The sequence below is a fragment of the Sparus aurata genome, chromosome 1, assembly GCF_900880675.1.
Source record: "Sparus aurata chromosome 1, fSpaAur1.1, whole genome shotgun sequence".
In the NCBI taxonomy this organism is placed as follows: domain Eukaryota; kingdom Metazoa; phylum Chordata; class Actinopteri; order Spariformes; family Sparidae; genus Sparus; species Sparus aurata.
Window position 1 is genome coordinate 18919706 of NC_044187.1, and position 24999 is coordinate 18944704.

Sequence of the window (24999 nt, forward strand, 5' to 3'; positions counted from 1 at the left end):
TTGAGATTAAAAAAATAAACCTCAATCTCACCGATGATTATATCAACAGCGAGCTATAGCATGTGTGTTTCCTGTAGTTCTGTATCACATAGTTAAAGAGATCTGGGTTCAGACGGGAGCGCTGTGACCCGCAGTTCTCCTCTAGATAACTTCTCTGCGTCTCTTCCGTAGTTATGAAACTTTCGAACGCTGGTTTTGTAACTGACTCCTTCTGACCAATCACAGCGCGACTTCTCAGTTCACGTGACGCTGATTTTTACGTAACACACGGGCGGCTGTAAGAAAGTCTCTCCATTTCGCCGTGCTGGACCGCGAACGGGCAGCTATCAAAATGTATAGACACGCCAACAGAAGAAAACCTTCTCCGACATAACATTTTCACTTTTGTGTTTTTGCGTCACCATGTCGCTCCAGCGGGAAGTGGAGGACGCAGCGGCGGAGGAGAGGAGCGGCTTCTTCATCGGCGTTGATTCGGACAACAGCTCCGAAGACGAGGACCACCATCAGCTCATACTACAGAAAGCTAACGCGTTAGCATCTGAAAACTGCCTCAAAGAAGCCATTGACTGGTTTTCAGCGGCTATGCGGTACGGCCCTGTGCGACCAGAACATTTAAGCACTTTCGTGGACTGCGTCCTCCGCAACTTCAAGACGAAAACCACAGGGCCAGACGCGCTGTCTGACGCGAAGGGCAACTCCGCGGAAGATGCGTTCGACTGTCCCAGCTGCCGTAGCTTTATAGGTGAACCAGTCACCCTAGCCTGTGGACACTCGTATTGTAAAAGGTGTTTACAACGACGGCTGCTCTCTAAATGTAAGCTGTGCAAGGAAGCTGTGACTGGTGACGAGAGAGTGAATGTAATTCTGTGCGGACTCTTGGAGAAATGGTTCCCTGAAGAGCTGAAAACGGCCAAAACAGTAAGCGAGGTGGACGAGCTGTGCAGTAGAAGACGCTATAAAGAAGCGGTGACGCTAGCCACCTGCGTTATCCAACGTGGTAAGTGTTGTTGAAATAACCTTACATCCATGTTCTAAGAGGGAGGGATGGAGGTGTGTCCTGCAAGTGCGCACGCTCAGCAGCGGGGATGATGGGAATATTACGTGTTATTGAAACGCCACGTAATGAACCCCCTGTTATAATGACATGAACATGAAGGTGTGATGGTGTTTGTTTGTTGTCGGCGGACCCTGAGAGGGTGAGGAGAGTGAGCTCTACTGACCAACATTTTGAGTAAGCATCACTACCATGCCTCACGCTGCTAAAGATCAGCTCCTATTGGCTGTCGTGTGACCTGAAATGTTCTGCTTACGAAATTCCATAAGCTGCGCATGCGCGCTAGCTGCAAGTTGCATAAGGCAGGTCATGACACACTGGGACAGGTTTTGTAACTTGTAAAAAAAAGAAAAGAGAGAGAGAAAAGGTGGGGGAGGGTATTTGTATTTTGTAATTGTGATGGCAGTTACGAGTCACGGTTTCTTAAATACGTTAAAACCGGAATGAATGCGCATGTAAATGGGTCAGTTTAGGAGGCTGGTGGTCCAGATAGACACTTAGCAAGGCAGCGAGTTGGCTTTTGTGACAGACCATTAATGTTATGCAATCTGAGGAAGTGGCCTGCTTATTTGGCAGATGATTTAACATTAGAGTCAACAAGCCACTGAGTGAGGAGGTTTTGCGGCTGCTTGTGCAAATCCTTACTTAAGTGAAGTGAATGGAGATATGCTGCTTTAACCAGCGGCAACAAAGGTCAGATGTGCCCTTTAGTAAAGCACTACACGTTCAGGTGTTGGGAACATCCTGCATGTTCACAGAGCACATCCTGTGATCCAGTGGGATCTCTTAGAACCAGTACCTAAATACAAATATAAACCATATGATGCATTGTGTGCACAGCACAGCCTTTCAGAAGAGATAGTCTTTTTTTAATCATGCAGGAAAGTATAATCGACACTTTGTCATTCAGTTATTTCATGCGTGGAGATGCACAAAATATATACTGGAACAATACATTATCACACTAATATTAGGAAAATGTATATTGCAGTCTATTTGTATTAGTGAAATTCCAGCTGATAAATTAAGCCAATAATATGAAAACAAACTGCTATTATTTGGACTAGGGTTAGCACAGCACTTACAAACCATGATACGGTCGGTGGCTGGTCGGATTCATACACACCGAGAGGAGAGGTTCTGTCCTGTTTCAGATTAAGTAAACACGATTTCAGTTCTAAGTACATGTGTCACTAGGGTCCAGAATAATTTTTACAAGAGTTAAACGATACTAAATCATCAATCTTTGTTCACTACACTACACCTTTCTTACCCTCAGGTGTACATAAATTACAGGTAATTAACCTTTTTTAAAATATCAGAATGTGAAATCAAAAGATATCTGTGTTGGCAGAAAAAAATCAATTCAGTGCAACTCTGAATGTTGTACTCAAACATTAATTTCCTTTATTGTTGTTGACTCCTGCACCCGGACAAATGTTTCTGCTGCTCTGACAGTAAGACAGGAAAATCATTCTGGAATTTTTACCTGGTTTATGTGGAACTTATGGAAACAGCCATGGTATTTGGGTCAAATTGTATAACACACATATAACGGTGCTGTATCCCTGCTGACCCCTGTTACTCAAACACTGCCTGCGAGATATCCAGTGATGGACTTAAACTAGAATTCTGCGCTGTCATTGGGTCAAGGGTGAAGAAGGATGTCACTGCTGTACAGACCACCTGCTCTTGACAGCAAGGGCCATCAGCACTTCAGACAACCGGAGAGGCAGAAACTTCCAGATATTCTCTCCTGCAGACATTCAGATGTTTAGACAAACTACCCGTGGTCCTGTTCACATTAGTATCAGATAAATGAACTCATGTGTCTCAGTAAGAGGTTATAAATGACATGTATTGATGGCATGCCATGTGCTTAAAAACTGCAATTCAGTGAAGAAAGTGAAACTTACTGAACTTGTGATGGAATGCAGGTAAACTTAATCCACTAAGAATCCAATAGTCAGTAATGTCTGCAGGATAGACAGCATCACAGATTAAGACTTGCTCAAAACAAATAACATAGTTGAGTAATAAGATGAATGCCTGATTTTAACACGATCCACATCGGCATAAATACAATTGCCAGGTCTAATGCTTCATATTATTATCATCCAAAGAAATTCAGCCCTTTCTGAACATGTTCAGAGTTGTTTTCTTAGTATTTTTTGCTATTGTTTTTAAGGACATGCCAGTGTTTGTCGCTCTTGTGTTGCCTATAAAGCAACATACCATTACGAAGAAAAAAATAAAATCCACTGATCTCGTGCTGCTTAGTCAGGGTTATGAAACCTGTTTTTCTTTGGCATTGTTTGCAAAGGTTTCAGTGATGCAGTTAATATATAATTTGTGCATGTCATGTGTTTATATAATGTATTAACAGAGTTATAAAACTTGCTTTTTAGGTTAACACTACCTACCTATGCATGTAGGTTTGCCCATTAAATTGTTGACAATTAGATGTAGTCGGTATGGTGTTACTGTCAATTTTTAGGACTTAAGAGTGACCCTTAATTCCATGATATCTGTGAAAACTAAGAAACCCTTTTTTCTTTTGTGTAATAACACATTTTCTCCCCCTCTCCATTTCCCCATGTTTCATGCAGACCCAGAGACAACAACGGTGGCAAGGCTGTCTCGAGCGGAGGCGTACATGGCTCTCAAACAATACCGTCTGGCTTTGGAGGACACAGAATTTTGTTCCTGGTCCATATGTTCTGCTGAAGTAGGTCACTCATTGATATTGCAGTTTTTTGTCATCCTGTGTCACAGAAATTTCAGAGTTCTATTTCAGCTTGTGTTCATTATTAGTTTGGCTTGCTGATGGAAGGATAAGGATGGTTGGATGGTGGTATTGCCAGTACATTCACTCACATGCCTTTGGCACGTGTTTGGTCTAGTATATTGGTCAGCCAACCATTACTTATAAAAGGTTTATTTTAAGACTGCTGTCCCTAAAAACCCCAGGCGAGGAACACCTTGTTTGTTGTTGTCTTTGAATAACAGTCACAGGTAAATTGTAGGCCAGGTCATACACAATCATGTTAATTCATTAACATGTTTTAATGTAGAATAAAATTGTTATCAAAAATAATTTGGGATGCATCATGGCAGATGGATTTACTGAGTCACCATCAAAGGATACTTTCTTTGTGGAGGTCCTGTTGGTTTCTTTGTTTACAGGCATATTTTTTAACGACCATCTCCTCTTCTTATTGTATGAAAAGTCTTCTCTTAGGTTAAATAAGGTATCAAAGAGCATCATGACTAAAGAATGTTTTCTAAACCACAACTGAAAAATGCAATGATTAACGTCAGAGCCATTAATGACTGTTATATCAGTAACAGGAGACTAAATGTCTGGTCGGAAGACTGGGAGGTTATTTATTTTCTGGTGCAGCAAATATCACATGCAAGCACATGTGTAATTGGCAATACATTGATTCATGGAATGGAAGGGAAAAATAATGTATTAGGAAAAGCTGTGTCGCTTGTCTTGAAGTTGTATATGTGTTCAAAATCCAGTGTCTTCTTAAGATGCATGCACACAAACATAAACACTGGGTCCTTAACATTTCCCCCATACTGTCCTTCCTTTCAGGCTGTGTTTAGGAAAGCAATGGTTCTACATGAGATGGGCCAAGTGGACGAGTCTCTCCAAGTCTTCCTGCAGTGCCTGGCCCTAGATGAAGACTTCCCCTGTGCTAAAAGACAAGTGGAAAAGGTGAAAGATTTTAAGAGAAGGGAGTTATGATTTGTCTGCGGGTGTGGAAAAAGACTAAATATTAGCTTCTGTTATCATCTGCGTCATCCTGCTGCTGGGTTAAGGTCACCCAGCCATTATGAAAGTAGTTTGGAGGAGCTAGCTGACGTGCACTGTTGCTCCATCTCTTTGACTGGATAGTCGTAAACGTTAGGGTCTTTATTGCACAAATCCATTTGTTCTGTTTTTATAGCGGGCATCTGCTTTTATACTACATTGACTTAAAGGACTTTGACTCATTTCATGGCAAGTCAAAAAAATCCACTTAAGCTTTATGATTAAGTAAACATTTTACTGGAGAAAAGGAAGAGGTGCAGTTTTATAAGCGGGTATCGCATTGTCTTTAACAGGATTCACATTGTGCATTGTCCTCTTTGTCTTGATTGTGCCAAACAGTGGTCATTTTATCTTGCTAATCCATGTTTATGCAAGTCAGTTTATGCAAATCCATACCTTGTGGTTGCATATGAGAAATGTTAGGTCAACTGGAACGAGATGAAGTTCATACCTTCTCAGCCATGAAGACCGTCCCTGCTCTCTGTTACGATCATGCTGTGCAACTGCTGTTGGAAAGTTGTTATTGGATCAGATCTTGTGACTCTATAATGACATTAGTTCCACTTTTTGACCAGATCACAGTTTTACTGTTACATAAATGACACACAGTTAAGTCATGCTGTTCTGCATATGTTCACTGAATAACATCATAGATTTTTGTCATTCTGAGCTGCTCGAGTTTTGTTTAATCCTGTCTGAATCATCATCATTGTATAAGGAAACATACATAATCACATTAGTCATCTCTAGTCTTCACTTGGTATGAAGTGTGTGAACCTAATTGGACCTGTTGTTAAGAGCTGCTCGTTGTATTGGTAGTGTCTGAATTTGCTGTCTTTCTTACGACTCAGGCTAGACATCATTCTACAACACTGAGCCAGACAGCATTCATCGATAGATTGTCAAATCAAGTTTGTTGAAGCTGTAATCACCCTTAGAATCTCAACGGCCTTCCCCACTATCCATGGAATGAAAACAGCAGTTTACTGCAATTGAAAACAACAGCCTCTGTGACCCTCACTGAAACATGATAAAACATGCACGAATTAAAAACAGAAATGCCTGACATCCGTTATTTGGTCCAGGGAATCGGCAAGGTTTCTTCTAGCAGGACATTGGGAAATAATGCAAATATAGAGGAAAAGTAAAGATATCTGAAGAGAGTCTGTCTGATGATGGCTTGAGCACAAGCTATGAATATGTTTAAAATGACGTTCAGAGACACAAGCTAGAACTTGAAAAGTTGCTTGTCCCTGCTCCTGTGTCATATACATGAAGTTTCAAACAAGGTTGCGCTTGTATCTATTCTGAGCACAGCATGATCCAACTGTCTGATCAAAGTTTGCCTTATCTTTTCACCTCACATCTCCATGGACAACATTATGACCATGTTTGTTGGATTTCCAGTATTGTTTAGTTCAGTATTTTCTCAATAACCTCTTTGTGCAAAGAGGACAAATACTACATATTTCCCTAACCACAGACTGTTTTTGGAGCCTTGCGAACATTTTACAGGGTTCGTACGGGTGCTTGAAATCCTTGAAAGTGCTTGAATTTCAATGTTGTGTTTTCAAGGTCTGAAAAGTGCTTGGATTTTAGTTTAAGTGCTTGAAAGTGCTTGACATTATAACTCTGCGTCTTTCACAAAATTGGGATCAGACTAGATAATTAATTTCTGAAGTTTTTGCTATTATAAAATATAATTTTAGATGTTTACAACATGATACAATGTACATAACTCTGATAAAAAGTAAAGAAAAAAATCACAAGTGTATATATATTCCTTTAGATACGTATTTCACCCCAGCAATAAGGTGCTGGAAAATCTTAAAAATGACCCATATAAGTGCTTGAAAAGTGCTTGAATTAGACCTTGAAAAATGTGTATGAACCCTGATTTTAAAATGTGTTGTTTAACCTAATTTTAGATCAGTTCTGTCCCCAAAAATATTAAGTTAATATGAAACGTTAGGACACCAGCATCCACGTCATTGTCATTTGACAACGCTCATAAATGGTCTGCATTTTTATAGCGCTTTTCCAGTCTACTGACAGCTCAAAGCGCTGTACAATACATGCCACATTCACCCATTCACATACACATTCATACACTGATGACGGAGGCTGCCATAACCATAACCATCTATCTTCTTTGGAGATCAGGTTTCTTAATTTTAATTATGTCAGTTGTCTTTGGTGACCTTTACTAACGGAGTGCTTTTCACAGATCCTGTGTGATCTGCTCTCCCCACCTGATGAGAACGTCAAAGTTGGCCTGAGGGAAACGGCACAGAGCACCTCACCTCACTTACGCAGTAAAACCCTGGTGGCCGATGCCCAAGCTCAACCACAGAGCCCGGTCCAAAGACAACACCAAGCCCGCGCCTCCTCAGCACACCACCATCTGGACAATCAGGAGGTACAAGCACACTAAGTGATGATGCTATGTAATTTGTGAATGATTGATTTAATGCTCTTGTGGCCACATGTTGACAGTCATCATCTTCTTACCTCTCTCTTCTGTCATTATTCAGAAACGATGGGAAAGCCTGGAGCGACCTTGTCTGAGCAGAGCACAGTCGCTACGAATTCATGGCTCCAATTGTGGTGAAGAGGGACTGAAGAGAGTTTGTTCTGCTCCTCAGTTGGGAGACCAGGATAAAGGGAGTCTGCTGAAGAGGAAGCTGTCAGTGTCAGACACAGAGCCATGTGTTGTGTACAGCGGAAGTAGCAAGCATAAAAAACAAGGTCAGTGGCTGATCCCACTATTGCTTTTCTCCTCTGTTCTTCCCCATGTATTATGTTTAAATAATCAAAATAAAGATGTTCTGCTTCTGTTCATATACCAGTAACGTGTATAAGAACTCAAAACATCAAACACTAGTAATGGTGCATAAAATTAAACTCAACCCAACACTGAAATACAGACTCTTTGTTGGGTGGAATTGTACTTCTGTGCTCTGCTGTGTATACCCTACACTAATATTGAATTAGATTATAGGTAGTAAGCACATCTTATGTCTCAGCAATGTATATAATGACCCACATAACAACTACTTTATGTTAAGAGAATATTTATGAAATCATTTATTTTTCTGGTTGATTTAAGGTGTGGCACAAAGCCCCAAAAAACAGGCTGCCAAAGCTAAAACCTGTAGAAGTGTCCCTGGGGACCTGCTGGACCCCAATGACCTGGAGTGCTCTCTCTGCATGAGGTAAAGGGCTCAGACTTACCTTAAGGTTTACCTGCCAGCTCACATTGTTCTCTTGTAAATCTGTGAACATTGAGAATAAATGTTGCATCTGTGTGATCTTTTCAGGTTGTTCTATGAGCCTGTGACTACACCGTGTGGCCACACCTTCTGTAAAAGCTGCCTAGAACGCTGCTTGGACCATACGCCCCAGTGTCCCCTCTGCAAAGAGAGCCTGAAAGAGGTGAGAATCAATCTCGGCATGTATTGAATCTGGATGTTCTTCATATGCTAGCATTGTGCTGATAAAATATGTGTTCCTTGCTTTCTGTTTTAATCATTAACTCCTATCCCTCACTTTCCAGTACCTTGCACGTAGGAAATACATGGTGACAACTGTCTTGGACACTCTGATCAAACGGTATTTAAGTCAGGAGTTCGCAGAGAGGACTAAAACTCATGTGGAGGAGACCAGAGAGCTTTCTGAGTGAGTATTTCTGTCACTGGTCTGGCTGACTCTAATGTCCATCATCAGAAGTTTCTGCGAGCAGAAGGTTCAGAGAGGCTTACAAGGACTAAAATGTTTCTCTCCTTCTTTGCAGCCTGACGAAGAATGTGCCTATCTTTGTGTGTACCATGGCTTACCCCACCGTGCCTTGCCCCCTGCATGTCTTTGAGCCACGCTACCGCCTCATGATTCGCCGCTGCATGGACACTGGCACACGGCAGTTTGGGATGTGTATTAATGATCCCCAGAAAGGGTAAGCATTCAATATTATAGGATCTACACTAGACTTTTCTGCTCATCTAGAAAATAGATTCCTAGTCATGAGTTGTCAAATCAAGCAGGAAATTAACTGCTCATAATTATTTCAAGTTATCACAAGTGAACTGCCAAAACTTAACGGTCTAAAAAATATTGCGTCTTTCCCTGCAGGTTTGTAGATTATGGCTGCATGCTAATCATCAGGAGTGTCCATTTCCTCCCCGACGGACGATCAGTCGTAGATACCATCGGAGGAAAACGCTTCCGGGTCCTGTCTCGAGGAATGAAGGATGGTTACAGTACAGCTGACATTGAACACTTGGAGGATACCAGGGTAAGAACCACAATGACTAACATTTGAATGATATTCTCTCCAGTATGCTTTGTTTTTATAGTCACACGCCACCTAAGATCTGTTATTAGATAAGAAACAACCTTTCTAGTCGACAGAAAATGACTGTAGGGTGTCACTAAAAGGAGATTTAACACTATATCTTCACATTTTGACAATTCCTTTTTTTTTTTTTTAGGAATGAGTCTATGTATATTAAGCTACCAAAATACACTGAAAACTTAATAAATTGTTTTCTTTCAGGTGGAGGACAGTGATGAGCTCGAGAGTCTACAAGAGCTGCATGATGCAGTGTACGAGCAGGCCCGCGACTGGTTCCAGAACCTCAAGGTCCGCTTCCACAACCAGATCCTGCAGCATTTTGGACAAATGCCGGAACGAGAAGATGACATCCAGGTAGACACCTATATCTGTCGCTATTGTAAACACAGAAGGAGCATAATCTTACACTCCGCATCAGATATCAGACAGAGCTGTATGCTGCACTAGCAGGAGAGTAGATGTCTGGGTCAGAGGATAAGATCAAATATTTGCTCTGACATTGCATTTGTTAACAATAGAAGTAAATTTTTTGGTTCCCTTGTATTTGCTGTGTTTTTACACAGAAAAATATACATTTGGCTGAGGGTCAAAATGAATGATTGGTATTAGCCTTATTTGTAGATCAATCTGTGAAAATTCTCAGTAGCATATCGCAGCTGAGCAGACGGTGGAGCAGAGACTGTTGAGAACAACAAGTCATTTGTTTATCTGCCAGCCTCCGGTACATGTGGTCGTCGCAACGTTTTAAATAACCAGATATGCAGATAAACAAAGATCCCAGTCATTTTATCACAACCCTAATTCCAAAACAGTCGGGATGCTGTGTGAAGTGTAAATAAAAAAAACAGACTCCAATCCGTATCAGATGAGCTCTACAAAAGCAGTCATTTTCAACCAAATAATGCACGGTTTGAAAGCCGTTATTACTTCATCTGGCACTGTAAACTGTGAGTCTAAAACGGGATCATCTCATGACACACTGCATTACCATGGATTCACCTGCCTCTGAGGTCTTAATACCGGAACTCAGTTGTTGTGTGTGCGCTCGATTCTGGCTCCAGCTCGCAGTTCGCAGCACTGAAGGGGATTACAGCCCTGCTCTTAGGACAGCCGCAGGGCGGAGTCTATTGACAATATAGGCTAAAGAGCTTTATGGGTGCTTCATATCTAATCCCACTGGCCCTGTTGCGTCATGAAGAGAATTCCAAACTCTACTATGTGCTCACACACTGAAACAGTGGCCGTGATCTTTAGCGGTGGACTTATTTAACTTTTGACCCAGTCAATCTTTAATTAATTTAATCTAAAATGTAGAACGTAGTACAGATGTATTAAACAGGCTCTCTGTATCAAACAAAGAGGGATTTTTTTTAGGGATTACTGTAATAGGTAATTCATGAACAATAGAATATACACACTTATTTAAAGTGCAGAGATCTGATACCTAGACTTCGGTGTGTAATACTGTAAAAAGACAATTCAGATTTAATTTCAAATGTTGGCACAGTTTGTTGTTGTTGCAAGTCATCAAGCTGACCCTCAGATGAATTTAATTTGACTCCTATGATATGTCTTGACAAGGTTTCTAGTTGTGAAAGGTTTTAAACTCTTCCTCCTCTCTTCTAGGCAACTCCTAATGGCCCAGCTTGCTGCTGGTGGCTCCTGGCCGTCCTCCCCATCGACCCACGCTACCAGCTGTCTGTCCTCTCCATGACAAGCCTCAAAGAACGCCTAGTGAAGATCCAGCAAATCCTCACGTATCTGCAGAGCATCCCCAACAACTAGAGCTTCCTCTCCTCACCACCACAGACATTGTTTGGACTCAAGCAACCTTGAAGCGACATCTCCCCAACTTTTGTTTTGATTACCATCAGATTACTCAAACAAGACCCATCCTAGTTCCTAGTTGTAAGCCTTCGTGAGATCAGAGCAAAGCTGAAACACCCTTGAACTGTGGATCACTGAGACCGGAGATGTGGCTAAACCACCTCAGGGATACGGACATTATCTGTTGTGACTTAAAAAAAAATAAAAAGACAAATGTGATGGCAACTATTCTCATCTGCTCTCTGTTCATTTTCATAGGAGCATCTGTGAAAGACCTTTTGGAAATGAGAGAAGAGCAGCCACAGAGAGTAGTCAATCCAACTATCACTTTTGAGTCTACCCTCTTTAAGGGTAGTGCTGATGGAGCTGAGGTGAAGAAAGTGTTGAGTTTGTGTTGCATCATCTCTGGTGCGACCAGTGAAAAGGAGTCTTTGTCTCCAGGCTGTAGGATTTATGACAGCATTGGGGGCGATGGAGGTATTTCTGCGGAACAAAATCCTAAATGCTGAAAGTCCAAAACGTGAAAGCAAGATGTGGTTTAGGGGAGCCACCGTAAAACCAAGTTCTACTAAAGGCTGGTGTATGTGTATTAAACACTGATGAAAGTATTAATTGATCTCTTTTTTACTTAACTTTTCCCACATGCTTACCACGCACAACTTCCATTGCTGCCTCTTAGCAGTGGCAAAGGACTTGACCGTTGAACGAATGAGACGATTTGTGTTTCTTCCCTTCATTTTCTTCCTGAGTTACTTCCAAGTTGTCAATGCAGTTAAGCCGTGTTATCTCTTATCATTAGGTCAGATGATTGGCATGGCCCTGAAGTCTCATCCTAGATTTTATGCTTCTCTTCCACTTAATAGTTAACCTCTATCTTCCAAAAGAAAATGTCTGTCGTGTGGAATCCCGCTGGATCGAGAGAATTACTCCTCTAAACCAAGAGATTCAGCTGCCCATTGAACTAACTTTAAACTGAATTAATTTATAAGTTATATTTGTACATTCTGACCATGTGTTTGTTTATGAGAAATTCTAAAGGGGTCTTGCAATATTGTGACAAATGAAAACAAGACAGAACAAGAACAGCATGTAAACAGCCAGTGGGTTAGCATTCTTCATTCAAAGCTGCTCCGTCTGTGCGGAGGAGAGAGGACGGTACCTGCAGTGCTTCGGTCGGGACTGCATTCGCCTTACACCATATCGTGATTTAACACGATGCATTGGCTCGGTTACCATTCCTTTTTTTGCCATTGTATGAAGTATGTTTTATTGTATTTTTTTTTTTTGTTTTCTTTTCAGTGTATAACGTGTGTAAAGAATTGAGAAGAATTCACGTGAAGGCTGTTTTATGTAAATCATCTGTAAAAAAGAAAAAAGGAAAAAAAAAAGCTTTTTGGACAGATCTTGCTTTTTGCTCAGATGTTATAAGTTAAGGATTTGAATAATAAATGCACTTCTTTTTTCAACTTCAGCCTAAGTGTCCAGTGTTTGACCTGTTTAACAGAAGATGTTGAGCAATCTGAAGCTTTCATCTCGCTTTAAAGCCCCCTCAAAGAAAAATCTTTCTGATAATGTTGAATACTCAGGACTTAAAACCACAACCAGCACTTCCAAGTTAGTTATTATCAGTTTTGACAAAAAAAACCACACAAACAGATGCTACATTCTGATTTATGCTTGAGAGAATCACAGATCTGTATCTGGATACACGCTCCTCCATGAGTAATGTGAGGCAGCCCCAGACTCCCTTAAAAAAACCCTGAGTTTTGTGGGTTGTTGAGTCAGGGGAAACTTTCTAAAACTCTGTGAAACAAATATGTGACAAATTCTAAATAATTTGTCCCTTTTTTTAATGTGGCATAAGTTATTCCTATCTCCGTATGACATATTATGTCAGGTCCAGCTGCATAGTCGAGTTGAATAACAACTTTTGGCTTTTACATGGCACAGAAAAGACATTAAATCGGTAACTGCTCACCCTAAATTTGAGCAAAGACCTGTATTTCACTTGGTTAAAAGCAACATATCTGTATCAATGTTATGATGCACACAGATACCAGCACATTGTATGGATTGTGTTCAATACTATGGAATGCCATTTTAATCAACATTGAATAAATAAATAACATAAATAAATGGATAGCCTATTTAGTAAATCCTAAAATTAATAAATAAATATGGGAATAAACATATAACTTAGATTAAATGTAAAAATATGAATGAGTCAATACAGTTACATTTGAAATATATAATTATGTTTTCATTTAAAAGAAGATTTTTCTACTTGAATTTATTTTAGGGTACTTTTATTTCACAAAATATACATTTAATCTTTAAAGGATTTATTTCACAGGCGTATTTATTTATTTTTTTTCATAAGAACATGTATTTATTTATGTATACATTTATTTAATATCGACTAATACTGCATTCCATATACACCTACCTAAGATCTGAACACGTGTGACGCCACATCTAAATGTGGTCAGGCAGATCCAATCACATTTACATACCAGTGTAAATGATGTTAAAAAAATAATTATGTCAAAATTGATTTACTGATTCCTAAGAAAGGCCTGATAGATAGATAGATAGATAGATAGATAGATAGATAGATAGATAGATAGATAGATAGATAGATAGATAGACAGAATTACTTTAATGATCCCAGGCTGGGAAATTATTTTGTTATGTTAGAGTCCTTTTTCCAAGGAACTGAACAGAACTTTTGGTGCCCTGGGTTCCTTCTGGCGCTCTGAGATCCTCACATTCATCTTTTTTTTCTTGTTTTTCTAGATGAATTCACAAAGGAGACAGAGCCTCTGCAGTTAGAGCTCCAAGACTTTAGAATGACCTGCACGAGGAGATCAGGGCTGCAAACTCAGTCTCAACTTTTGAAGCAACCCATTCGTTTAAAATGTCCTTTCAGCGATTTTACCTGTTTGTTGCTGCATGTTTTACTCACTTTTTGGAGCCCAGAGGAATGAACACACAACACACCTGTCTGCTCACTTCTTCGCCACTAGGGGGTGACAGTGGAGCATCACTGTTGCATAGAGTTAAGCGTTTCATAACTCACCCTTTACCCTCTGCACTTAACTTTTATTATGAAAATATAAACAAATCTCTGACTCCTTTTACAGACTGACATTTCCACTACATAATAACACGAAGAGGAAGACGATGTGAATCCATTAATCCAGCGCCGTGTGCCCCATCTTCTTTCATCAAAGGTCACCGTGCAGAAAGCATCATGAGGAACTCTGCAGAGACAGACAGAGACAGCAGCAGATTCCACTGATAAGGACTTATGACACTCCCATGAAAGGACAGCACAGGATGCAGCCACATCATTATCGGCCTACATCGAATTGTTCTGGAGACGCGCAGCCCGGCTCGTGGTGTGATGTAATGACAAAATGTTTCCATTATCACCAAGTTAATAAAAAACTGAAGCGACGATGGGGTGAAGTGTCAAAGAATGAAAAAAGCAGGAGGAGGATACAGGAGCACTTTGGCTGCACATTTAAATATGACAGTTTCATTGTTGTTGTTGTTGAAGCGAGGGAGAGGTTAGGACTGGTTTTCTGGACAGGTAACAATCCAACTCCTCAATTTAAAAAGGTTAACAACTCCATCCACGCCTGCCAATTTCCATGATCATTTAATCTCATCCTGTGATTGTTGGCAATCTTTGTGATTACCGCTTGTTTCGGCTCACTGTAGATTCACTTGTCAGTCAGCGCAGCTATTGATGTATCCAGTCAATGAAACGTAGCCTCAGATAGCTTGTGGCAGGTCCCTCTGAATCCAACCAATCAATCACGTCGCATTGACTTCCTCAAGTACTTTGCTCTGAAAGACGTCTGATTGTAGGTGAGAATGTATCGATCGACTGAGTACTAAAGCTTAATTCCAGATTAAACCACTAACATCCTCTCCTGAGTTACTCCTCTAAACCATTCTCCATAAGAAGTAAACGGAGGGGGGTGGCGGACCGGACACCTGAGCGATGTTCTCAGTGCTGCCACAGATGCTTGTTTTCTGCCCATGAGGCTAAACCGGACAGATATGCTGAAACGATGCCCTCGGGGCTAATTGATGATAATGTGCAGCACCTGCTTATTGATCCCCCCTGAGACTGACGCGCCTGTTCATATGTTCCCAATAACTGTAATTGATTGGACTGCTGAGACAAGACAAACAGGATCACACCTCCGAGGCCTTCCTGTGCCGCAAGCCGTAATTACACGAACACACCGCACAAGTGCACATCGACGTGCCTGTGTGTGTTTGTGTTATTGTGTTCCATAGTATTGCTTATTTGCTTCTGAGGTAACACAAACAGGCTAATGACATAACTGAAAAGTCCTTGAGCCGTCCAAGTGTGTGTTCTTTGTGTAACATGTGAAAGGTGCCCGGGCATGTGTATTGATTGGCTTAATGCAGCTCTGATTAGATTGGATTGGCCCCTCCAACCGTCCCACCTTGACTTCAACATCTTTCCTTTCCCATCTCGCCCTCTCCCCCACTCATTTCAGACTCATTTTCTCCTTCTGTCTCCTTCATCCTCGACCCTCTCCAACTAGATTTACTGACCCCTGTGCTCCGTCCTCTCTGGATTGCCTTTTCCCTCCTGTGCAACAGCAGTTACCAACCTCTAATGTCTGATGAGCTCGAGCAACGCCGTCACTGACCACATCCGTCATGTTTCAAAAGTGTTTTCCTAAAGGGACAATGAACTGGATGTTACTGTACTCCACCAGATGCTAATAATTATCAGATGCTACAACTGGCTGGTATTTATTTTGATCGTGTGTGTGTGTGTGTGTCTGTGTCGTCATTGCATAGTGTTTATTACCTCTGCCCAAGGAAGTTGCGCTTTTTATCCGTGTCCGTTTGTTTGTCAGCAGGATTACACAAAAACTAAAGAGCGGACTTCCACAGAACATGGATGGTGGGAAGGTCGTGACCCAGAGAAAACACATTCGTGTTTGCTCACTTTCTTTAACATTGCAAGAAAGGGCATTATTCCATACATTAATTTTCTCAGGGAATGATGCACAGATCAAAATATCTGATAAAACTATTTAGCTAGCTGTCATCTATGAGTGAGTGCAATTTGATGCTGAGCCCTATTAAAATCTAGATCTAGCGGATTCAAATATGTTTTATTTGATATTGGATTTGGCTTGACTTCATTAGAGGAGACTCTAGTATTTCTGTCAGTCGACAGAATTTGTCAGCCCAACAGCCTCCAAACCAAAGAGAGTCTGTGTAGTCGCCAAATTCGACAGGCATTCTGTTTTTGGGGGGTTTTTTTGGGTCCAAACTCGACTTGAGTCAAACACAGTTTATGTAAGCCGAAGCGCTGGGTTTGTGTTACCCTGTCACGCAGTTGCTACCATGGTTACAGCTTGCCTGTTAACCCTGACTACATGTACAGTGTAGGTGACAGAGAAAAAGCTCTGTTCTAAGCACATAGGTAGACTGTAAAATAAAAGATATCAAAACATCCATTTTATATCGAGAGCATCTAACAGCAGCATCACACCAATAATCCTATTTATCCCTTCTCTTCCTCCTTTGCACAAATATTTTAATATGTTTAGTGAAGTTACATTTCATTTCTTTTAGTTTAATTGGAAATTGGCAGTCTAGGTCTGTGTACGCACCCCTCTGGCAACTGCAGAACCCCCTGGGGTACCTCTGGATGGGAATCACTGCTGAAGCCTTCACCACCCACCCGTCTGTCTCGGTATTTCTTTTTTTAATTAATTGTTGTAATGCCCTGTTACACCTTGCCTGGAGTCCACTCCTCTCCAACGTGTTTCTCCCTTCATGTCCCCAGCCGCTCACCATCAAAGTCGATGTTGCCGTCTTTGTTGAGGTCAATGTCGGCGAGGATCTCCTCCAGCTCTCCTTTCTTCAGCTTCTCCCCAAGGAGGGTCTTCATGCCCTCCTTCAGCTCATCCAGCGTGATCTTTCCATCGCCATCGCAGTCAAACTTCAATGTGCACCATAAGTGGGGATTAAGGAGGTGATGACACGAACATGTAGTGAATGAAGAGAGACAAAAAAAACAGATCAGAGGTGACGGGGATGGGAGGTGGTACAGAGGAGGGAAGAACGTCACATGCTCTAGGTTAATGGGGAGGTTGGAGAGATTGAATACGGTATGTTGTAATGAGTATACTGTATGAGGAGAAAAAAAAGAGAAAAAAAATCAAGAGACACATATGACCAGACAGAGAGGTTCAGAGATCATGCCTTGCCAAACCTTATAAGTCACACTTTCAGCATGTAATTACAACATGGCTGCATGAGGTCCCTTGTAATCTGAAAACAGCTTGAGTCTGCAGATGGGGCTCTGCTGACTCATGAGGTGTTAGTGCTGAAGTGAGAAAGACTTTTTGAAGTGACTATGAGGTGAAAATGTGTTCTCATTTGTACAGAGAGCAGACTATCCACCTCCGTTGCAGAAGTTTCTGTTCAGAAGCAGTAGCGTTGCGAGCCAATTCATTATTCTCCACAAATGGATTCAAACAACAGTGAATTTCTGGCCTTCCACGGCATGACTCAGGATCTTGACGATGACACATGAGTGGCGAAAAAAACTCCGGATACAATGGCAGAAATGGAGGTTGCAGTTAACAGAGCAGTTGGCAATGAAATGGCAACACCGCAGATGCTTCTTTGTGCTTTTAGCCATAAAAAAAATACGCTATTTGAGAGCAAAATGCCTCTGACAAATTGATTGACACCTTGTTTATGTGGCACCTATGCCAGCCCCGTGGCCTGCAACAGCCAATGAGTGACATCATCAGGAGACCCGCTCGTCGTTCCGACCGCTCTCTCCTGGGCCACTTACACGCCATAGCTGATTTCAAAGCCATGAATAAATAACTGTAATTTGTTTTAAAGCCCCCCAAAATGAATAAATAATTCAGTGTGTTTTCACACTCTAGACTGGGATAGACATCTTCAGATGATTTTACAGAAATGTCCGGGCACATTTTCATACAATTTGTTTCAGGCTACAGCTCAGATTTTGTTACATTTTGAGGTGTACAACTATATGCTGTTTAATATTTCCATGTAAAAATATTTTACTGGTAAATACAGAATTCATATATCTATTTGCCATCACATGACTGTTATACATAACTTGAGCAGTGACAGCTGATGTCCAATCCACCTGTTTCTTTTCAAACTAAATGCACAAAGCTGCACTTGAAAGATAAATTGATATCATAATGCACACTCCAATATGTTGTCAGTTACAATCATTAAAGCACATTATCAGTGTTAGCTGTTGTGCAGTGACCATTACAAACCTATCATGCTGTAATGTATTAAACGGGTGAGCCCAGGTGTCTGAAGCAGTGCTTATGAATAACAAGATCTCCTCATTTATTTTGCTTGGTCTGAGACTATGTCACACCAGGGCCTGGCTTTAGGGGACAATCAATTCTGCATTCGGGTGCCTGCCTCTGTACTGACATCGATGAGCGTAACCTAATAGATATTTCCTCCGGACCAATGAGGCGCAGCAAAATCTCAAACAAAATCGTCAGTGTAACGAGCATGAATTAACAGGTGAGACAGATGGCAGGGTGGCAGGGACATAGAAACATCATCAATATAAATATTTTCCTCCCCCCGTTAAACATTTTTCTTCTGCATTCAGCACCAGCTCCCCTTCTTCCCTCTGACTTGTTTACAAGTGTGAGTCATGCACTCTTGGCCCTCTCTGAGGAGAAGTCCCGTTGCACACTTCAAAGTACTGTCATAGTATCAGGCCCCTTTACACTTACTTGAAGTCGGACTTCACAGTGTCTAGCCGGGGACCTCTTACCTGTTTGAAGGCGCAGCGGAGCTCCTTCAGTCCGACCATGTGAGCCGTCTCAGCCAGCATCCTCGGCCCCATTAGCTCACAGAAATCATCAAAGTCCACATGCCCACCCCCTGCAGAAGGACAGGACACAGACACACATGTACAAGTTGACTACCGAGGTGTAACATCCACGACCTCCTGGAGAGTCCTTGCTTGACGTGCAGATTCATGCATTAAACATGAAGGTGTCAGAGGATATTGGTGCTTCCAGTAGTCTGCTTAGTAATTATCTACCTAGTAACAGAAGTGGCACTTCAACTGGCATTAACTGATGTTTTTGGCCACTTTGGGGTGAAACAAAAAGCCTAGAGCACAGTATTGTCATTTTGTTAAAATGGGAAATACGTTAGCAGACATTTGCAAATCCGGCTGCAAGGTAAACATTTCATTCATGTATTCAGGAATTCTCCAGGTGGGTAAATGTACAACAGTATAAACGTATCAATACAAAGTCAATAGACTGTATTCACATGGCGGGCATTCCCCTCCGATACCATGCTCAGGGTGGAAAGCTCGAACGTTGTTAGGCTGTGTTCCAGCTTGCAAGGCAAACAAATGTAGCTGATCTGACTCATTGTTATCATTCACCACTTTGTCATTGATCAGCCACTGAAAAGAGAGAAAAAAAAAACAACGCAGAGGGACATGGACCATATTTCAAGATGGTGGCATTTTGACAACAAGTTAGCTAATGCTGAGTCCAAATACTATTACAAGCACTGCAACTCAATTCTTAATTTAAGCATTTCATTAAAGGTAGTATCTGCTTGTCTTTCCTGACTGGACTGTGAAAAGTTTACGAATGTCGTCACTGCATGGAGACCGCCAAAATGCATTCAGCTACGTATGTGCTCATTTCACTTCCTTTAACCCTGTTAGAACAAGGTCTGTTTTGCTCGATCCCCATGGTAATTATCAAAACAGACCGATACAATGGGGAAGGCTCATGTTATTAGCTGAACAAAAGGCAGGCTTATTTGATAGTGTGGACCAACGCGCCCGGCCTGTTTTCATTATCGGGGCTTTGGCGGATGTGAGAGCGGGCCGCGCGGCTGTTTCGAGGTTCAGAAAAATTGAATCAGCGCTCGAGAGTTTCACGACTGCTGAGGATGAAAACCAAACTATGTCAAACTCTGCCCGCGTGGAAAAGACTTTTTCAATTGTGCTGAATCATGATATGAATGGCTCAAGCTGTCAACAGCAGCTGAAGGGTTTGTGAAATCAAAGACAGTTAACTCTATGATATTTGAGCTAGCAAACAATTTTCATACTCGCCTCAAGGTACGATATCTTTTTTTTGCGAACTGGCTCTACCCTGGCGGAGCGGCAGTCTGTTGGGGTTTCCTGACACAGCCTCGAAGACTTTCTGTGCCTTAAGTGGGTCAGTCTATGATCATGCGCTAGAAAAAATTCTCCCATAAGTCTAAGGAGATTATTATTATTTTTTTAATTGATAGTACAGCACTAATTTTATTCAAAAAGAGCGAATTTCATGGTATTAATGGCTCTGAAGGTATTACGCCACAGAGATTAATCCAGGAGTTTCTGAAGCTTGTTCTATCTTGTGGGTCAAATTAAGGCATCACTGAACAGATGAATAATTAATTTTACACAGTATGAAACACGGCACAGAATATAAAATGTAATAACCGCCACCAAATCCATGTTCTGAATACTTATCTCACATGTAGGGATGTGAAATGTTTTGTACACGATTTGAAGCATCGCGTATTGTTATCGGCTTGTTCCAGCTTAACATTAAAGTCCTCGTGTTTAAAGCTTATAATTCTTATCAGAGAGACTATTTTCATGGCCGCATGATCAAGTGATAAAGTCTCAATGAAATATGAGCCATTTTATCTCCCTTCAATTCAGACTGATTTGTCTGGTGCTCCTTTTACGCTCCGTAGACTTAACATTAGTGGTTTGTGTCGTCTTTTTGCAGTGGTGCGCATCAGATGGGGACATTCACGAGATGTGTATGTGAAGTTAATGCAGCTGACGCTCTCCACATCCAAAGGTTTTCAAGACCATCTAATCAGGAGATTATTTACATGTGGGAGTCCAGGTGAGTCGGATTACCTTAGCTAGTAGCACAGAAGACAGCTGCACCGGGATCCCTGAGGATGGCAGTGGAGAAACACCGCCTCACTGTATCTGTCATATAACTGTTCTGCGGCTAAGCATTTACAGGGCGGACCTGAAGTCGAACGTTTTTCTCATTATTAGTGTTATCATCCTGGGGGCTCAAAGCTTTAAAACACGCTAGCGTAAATTGATCCTATTTCTCAAAGCAGGCACATAACACACTGAAGTCTCCAAGGCAATTAAGATCACTGTTATGAGAAAGGCTGTTTGTTACACACACCTGGTTCAAGGGTTTGTTCAGCCAAATCTAAGAAATAAAAGTACATAAAATGAATTACTCGTCTACAATGGTTCTTGCTAAGTTTGATTATATCTGCTACCATTTTTTTTTTATCTGGGGGTGCATTCCTAAAGTCACATTCAGAGCAGTTTTTGGTATATATTGCATATTCGCCACAGCCCAAGGATGTGAATTTATGTCTCAGTGCCTCTGCAACAGTCGCTGACGTTTAGGAATGGAGTTCACTACGGACAAATTAAGCAAAGTTAACGACCAACTTCCAGCACAACACAGATGTTCCACAGAGCCCCTTCAAATTTATTTAGCTACATTAGATTAGAAGACATAACAAGCTAACATGTTTAAGTTGAATTGTAGGTCAAGCTCACAGATAAAAAGGTAAAACTTTTGGGTAAATTTGGCCTTCTGGCTAACTGTTAATCATTAACCTACATCAAAAATGATCCATACAGAGAGCTCAATGCTAACAGAGAGCAACGGTGGCTAACGTTTGGTTTGGAAATGGCATTCGCTAACATAAAGACTTCCAGCACAACAAAGAGCCTCTTTAAAATTATTTAGCTACAGTATATAAGATAAGAAGACTTACTTAGCTAACCTGTTTGAATTGAGTTAATGTTGCAGATAAAACTGTCGATCTTTTGGGCAAATACGGCATTACTGGCTAACGTTGTTGATGTGAATGTAACCAGCTACAATGACATTTAGTCATCCCTTTTTGCAGGCTAAAATAATAATGTGTTTTTTAAATGTGTCATAGTTGTTTTTTTGTTTTTTGTTTTTTTTACTGAAAGGAAATGACGGTCTTTGGGGAAGTGTCTGAATCACTCCTTTTTCGTTTGAGTGAACTGGAGGGGCGGTGGTGTTGGATTAGCAACAGCTGTCACACTGAGCTCCAGTTCTTAATATCAGCAGGGGATTGAGAGACAAACTAAACAAAGTTCCCTTGCTTTTAATTCACGGGCAGAAAGTGTTTTAAAGCAGTGGGATAGAAGAGTAAGAACCACACCAGCAGCTAAATGGACCAAAGTGACATTTCCAGGTAGGTTTACCTGCTGTTTAATGTGCTACAGCTGAGCTGCTAATTAGCTACTGACATAAGAGTGCACTTTATGATCGTGTCAGTTAAATTAGCAGCCTAACAGGAAGCTAATGTGATTTTGTAGTCCGTGACTCATTCTGCTGTATGGCTCAGTGTATCAATTATAAAGCAAGTTGTTCATCTATGTAGAAGAGTACAGGAAGGGAATTCATGCAATTCTAGGAGATGCAATCATGACACAAAAATGAATGTCTGCTGAAAATGAGTGTTTCATCCCCTCCTCCTGGTTGGTTTTAAATCTGTTACATATGTATTGTTGAGCCTGGCCAAACAGCCTGATATACACAAATCCGGCGAAACATGGAAGTGAAGCAGCGCCACCATTACTGCGGTGCTTTGCTGCTAAGGAAGTAGTGTGTTGGTCCCGTAGCGGTTGTTGAAGACGTTAGCTGTAGATGCGAAAATGTTCTTCTATTTCTTTTTTTTAGTGCGTATGCTGTTCAATAATGCCGGGAAGAACATGTTGTGAGACCAGGTGGCAATTTGGGACAGGCGATTAATTCATCCCTCTCAAAAATCCGGGATAAAAATGTCACAAACTTCTCCAGCTTCTCTGTGAATTCTCTGGCATCCTTCTGGGCAATAGTTGTGTTCTGGAAGTTAAGTTGTTGCGGCGGAGGAAACGATTCAGCCGACCAGCACTCACTGCAAACTCCTCATCTCTGCTGTCACTCACGGTGGGGGACATTTGTTTCTCCATCGCCCTGATCATTTTGGGGGACACTCTCTCCTGGCGTGCCCGTTTGCTGATAATTCATCCCCGCATGTTTATCTCAGGCTCCTCGCTAGCCTTCTTCCTCCCTCCAGCAGGCAGCCTGGCCCTGTTGCTGTCCTCCTTGGACAGACGCTGAAGCTCCGTTTCTCTCACTCTCCTCTGGTCGACAGAGAAACGTCTAGCGGCTGCTTCTCCCGAGTTTTCCTCTGCATATTTTACGACAGAAAGTTTGAATTTGAAGTTGTACTTTTTATTTTTTTGCTGCACCGGAGCCATGGTGATCATCAGTGTGATACTGACTGACAGAAAGCAGCACAACACGTGAAAAAGGCGAAGAAGAAATAACTTGCAGTGTCAGTGGTCACATCTCCTTCTTTAATTAAAAAAAAAATAATAATTAGACCTGACATTTATTTGGAACCGGTGGTTATTTATCAAAATATACACCTGAATCCGGCATTTAAAGGGGACCCTGCGGTTAATTGAAACCCGGCTGTTATTTGGTAATATACGGTATGTTGTCAATAAATTACCTGCATCAGTAAGTTAAGGCCACTGCCTGACATCATCTACCCAATGTTCCCTTTCCTTTGCCATTGTTTATCTACCTGTCACCTGACATTTTCACGAGCAGGATGCTTTCATTGAAAATCCATTAGAGGGCACCGGCAAGTCACAGTCCGCAACCACGCAGTAATGGCGGCAGGCAAGATGGTGGCGCCCATAGATTTCGCGCTGGATTTGTGTATACACCATATGTATCATAGGTTATCAGAATCAGGGTTTTTCATAATTGATCGCCGATAAAGAAATGTAAAAATGTGCCATAGGTTCTGATGCAGCACGCAATCTGCAAAGTTGCTAGTAACTAGAGTTATCAAATACATGTATTGGGGTAAAAGTATCATAAAATGGAAATACTCAAGGAAAGCTCCTCAAAATTGTACTTAAAGCTGTAGTCTGTAACAATTTTTTTGTTATATTTGCCAAAATTGTCATTATGATCTGACAGCAGAATAAGATACAGGTCAGCTGTGTAAAAATCCACCGTCTGTGGCTCCACCCAGTGGCCGTAATTTGATTTGCAAGAATCCACCGCTCCCATCTCAATACAACCAATCAGAGCCAAGGGGAGTGTCTGAGAAGTGTCAATCACTGTTGTGCGCATACGCTGTTGGCACCTCATGCAGGTGCAGTGCCAGTTCTTACCTGGTCAGATACGTTCAAGCCTGAACTGTAAACAATGACGGAGAACAGACAACAACAGAGCTGAAAAATGCCCCACATTGCCAACACCAAAGAAAAGAAATAAGAAGACTGACGAAGAAAAGCAGAGTAAAAAGGAAGGATTGGACCGAGCCAAAGAGAAAACTAGGATACATATCAGAGCGTCATTTCAGATGTGGAGGGAGCTGCAGGATTTGTAAGGACTCAGGAGCAACGTAGAGTTGGACGCTTTTCTGTTGGACAAGTAAGGACCCCTGCTTGATATATGGTTAATTCTATGTTGTAAACAGAAGGCTATGGTGGCGGCGGTTACAGTAATATTCACAATAGCGCATATGGCCGTACGATGTTGCAGTCGAGCTACGTAGCTTGGTGCTAAATCTGGCTTGTTAGCTTGTATGCTAACTCCGGTGTTTAGCTCTGTCTTTATGGCTGGGCAGTTATGACGTTAGTTTGTGTTCAGTATGCTCTGAAGTAGTTGAATTGGTTTTAGAGAAATGACATTACTCGTGCTTCAGAGAGGCAGCATGGCGTTGCACCGGGTAACGGTTACGTGGTAACTCCGTCCACCGCGATGTGAGCAATATTGTTTGTTACTCGGGATATATACAGTG

General features: G+C 41.5%; 3 protein-coding genes across 3 annotated transcripts in view; 2 read left to right on the forward strand and 1 right to left on the reverse strand.

Moving 5' to 3' along the window:
• Window positions 1-252: 252 nt before the first annotated feature.
• Window positions 253-12526, forward strand: lonrf1 (LON peptidase N-terminal domain and ring finger 1). The gene is made up of 12 exons (XM_030434912.1): window positions 253-997; window positions 3664-3782; window positions 4659-4781; window positions 7105-7296; window positions 7412-7625; window positions 7987-8092; window positions 8198-8312; window positions 8434-8555; window positions 8671-8829; window positions 9006-9168; window positions 9430-9582; window positions 10855-12526. Exons 1-12 carry the CDS (start codon window positions 403-405, stop codon window positions 11011-11013), a joined length of 2220 nt encoding a protein of 739 aa, XP_030290772.1. The 5' UTR covers window positions 253-402; the 3' UTR covers window positions 11014-12526.
• Window positions 12527-13706: 1180 nt separating this feature from the next.
• Window positions 13707-24999, reverse strand: part of cabp4 (calcium binding protein 4) — a 28316-nt gene continuing 17023 nt past the window's right edge. Inside the window, exons 7-9 of the mRNA XM_030434951.1 lie at window positions 18914-19023; window positions 16915-17062; window positions 13707-14318 (exon numbers count right to left, since the gene is read on the reverse strand). Coding sequence (XP_030290811.1) covers window positions 14290-14318; window positions 16915-17062; window positions 18914-19023 — 287 coding nt within the window. The 3' untranslated portion in view covers window positions 13707-14289. The remainder of the gene's footprint in view (window positions 14319-16914; window positions 17063-18913; window positions 19024-24999) is intronic.
• doc2g (double C2-like domains, gamma) overlaps window positions 22206-24999 on the forward strand; it is a 76994-nt gene continuing 74200 nt past the window's right edge. Inside the window, exon 1 of the mRNA XM_030434940.1 lies at window positions 22206-22383. The gene's annotated coding sequence lies outside the window, so the exon portion shown is untranslated. The remainder of the gene's footprint in view (window positions 22384-24999) is intronic.

What these genes read in the sequence shown, in the direction of transcription:
- lonrf1 (XM_030434912.1), top strand. Translation starts at nt 403, where the DNA reads ATGTCGCTCCAGCGGGAAGTGGAGGACGCAGCGGCGGAGGAGAGGAGC. An exon ending in GCAAAGAGAGCCTGAAAGAG is followed by an intron (nt 8,313 to 8,433) that starts GTGAGAATCAAT and finishes CTCACTTTCCAG; the next exon opens with TACCTTGCACGTAGGAAATA. An exon ending in AACACTTGGAGGATACCAGG is followed by an intron (nt 9,169 to 9,429) that starts GTAAGAACCACA and finishes GTTTTCTTTCAG; the next exon opens with GTGGAGGACAGTGATGAGCT.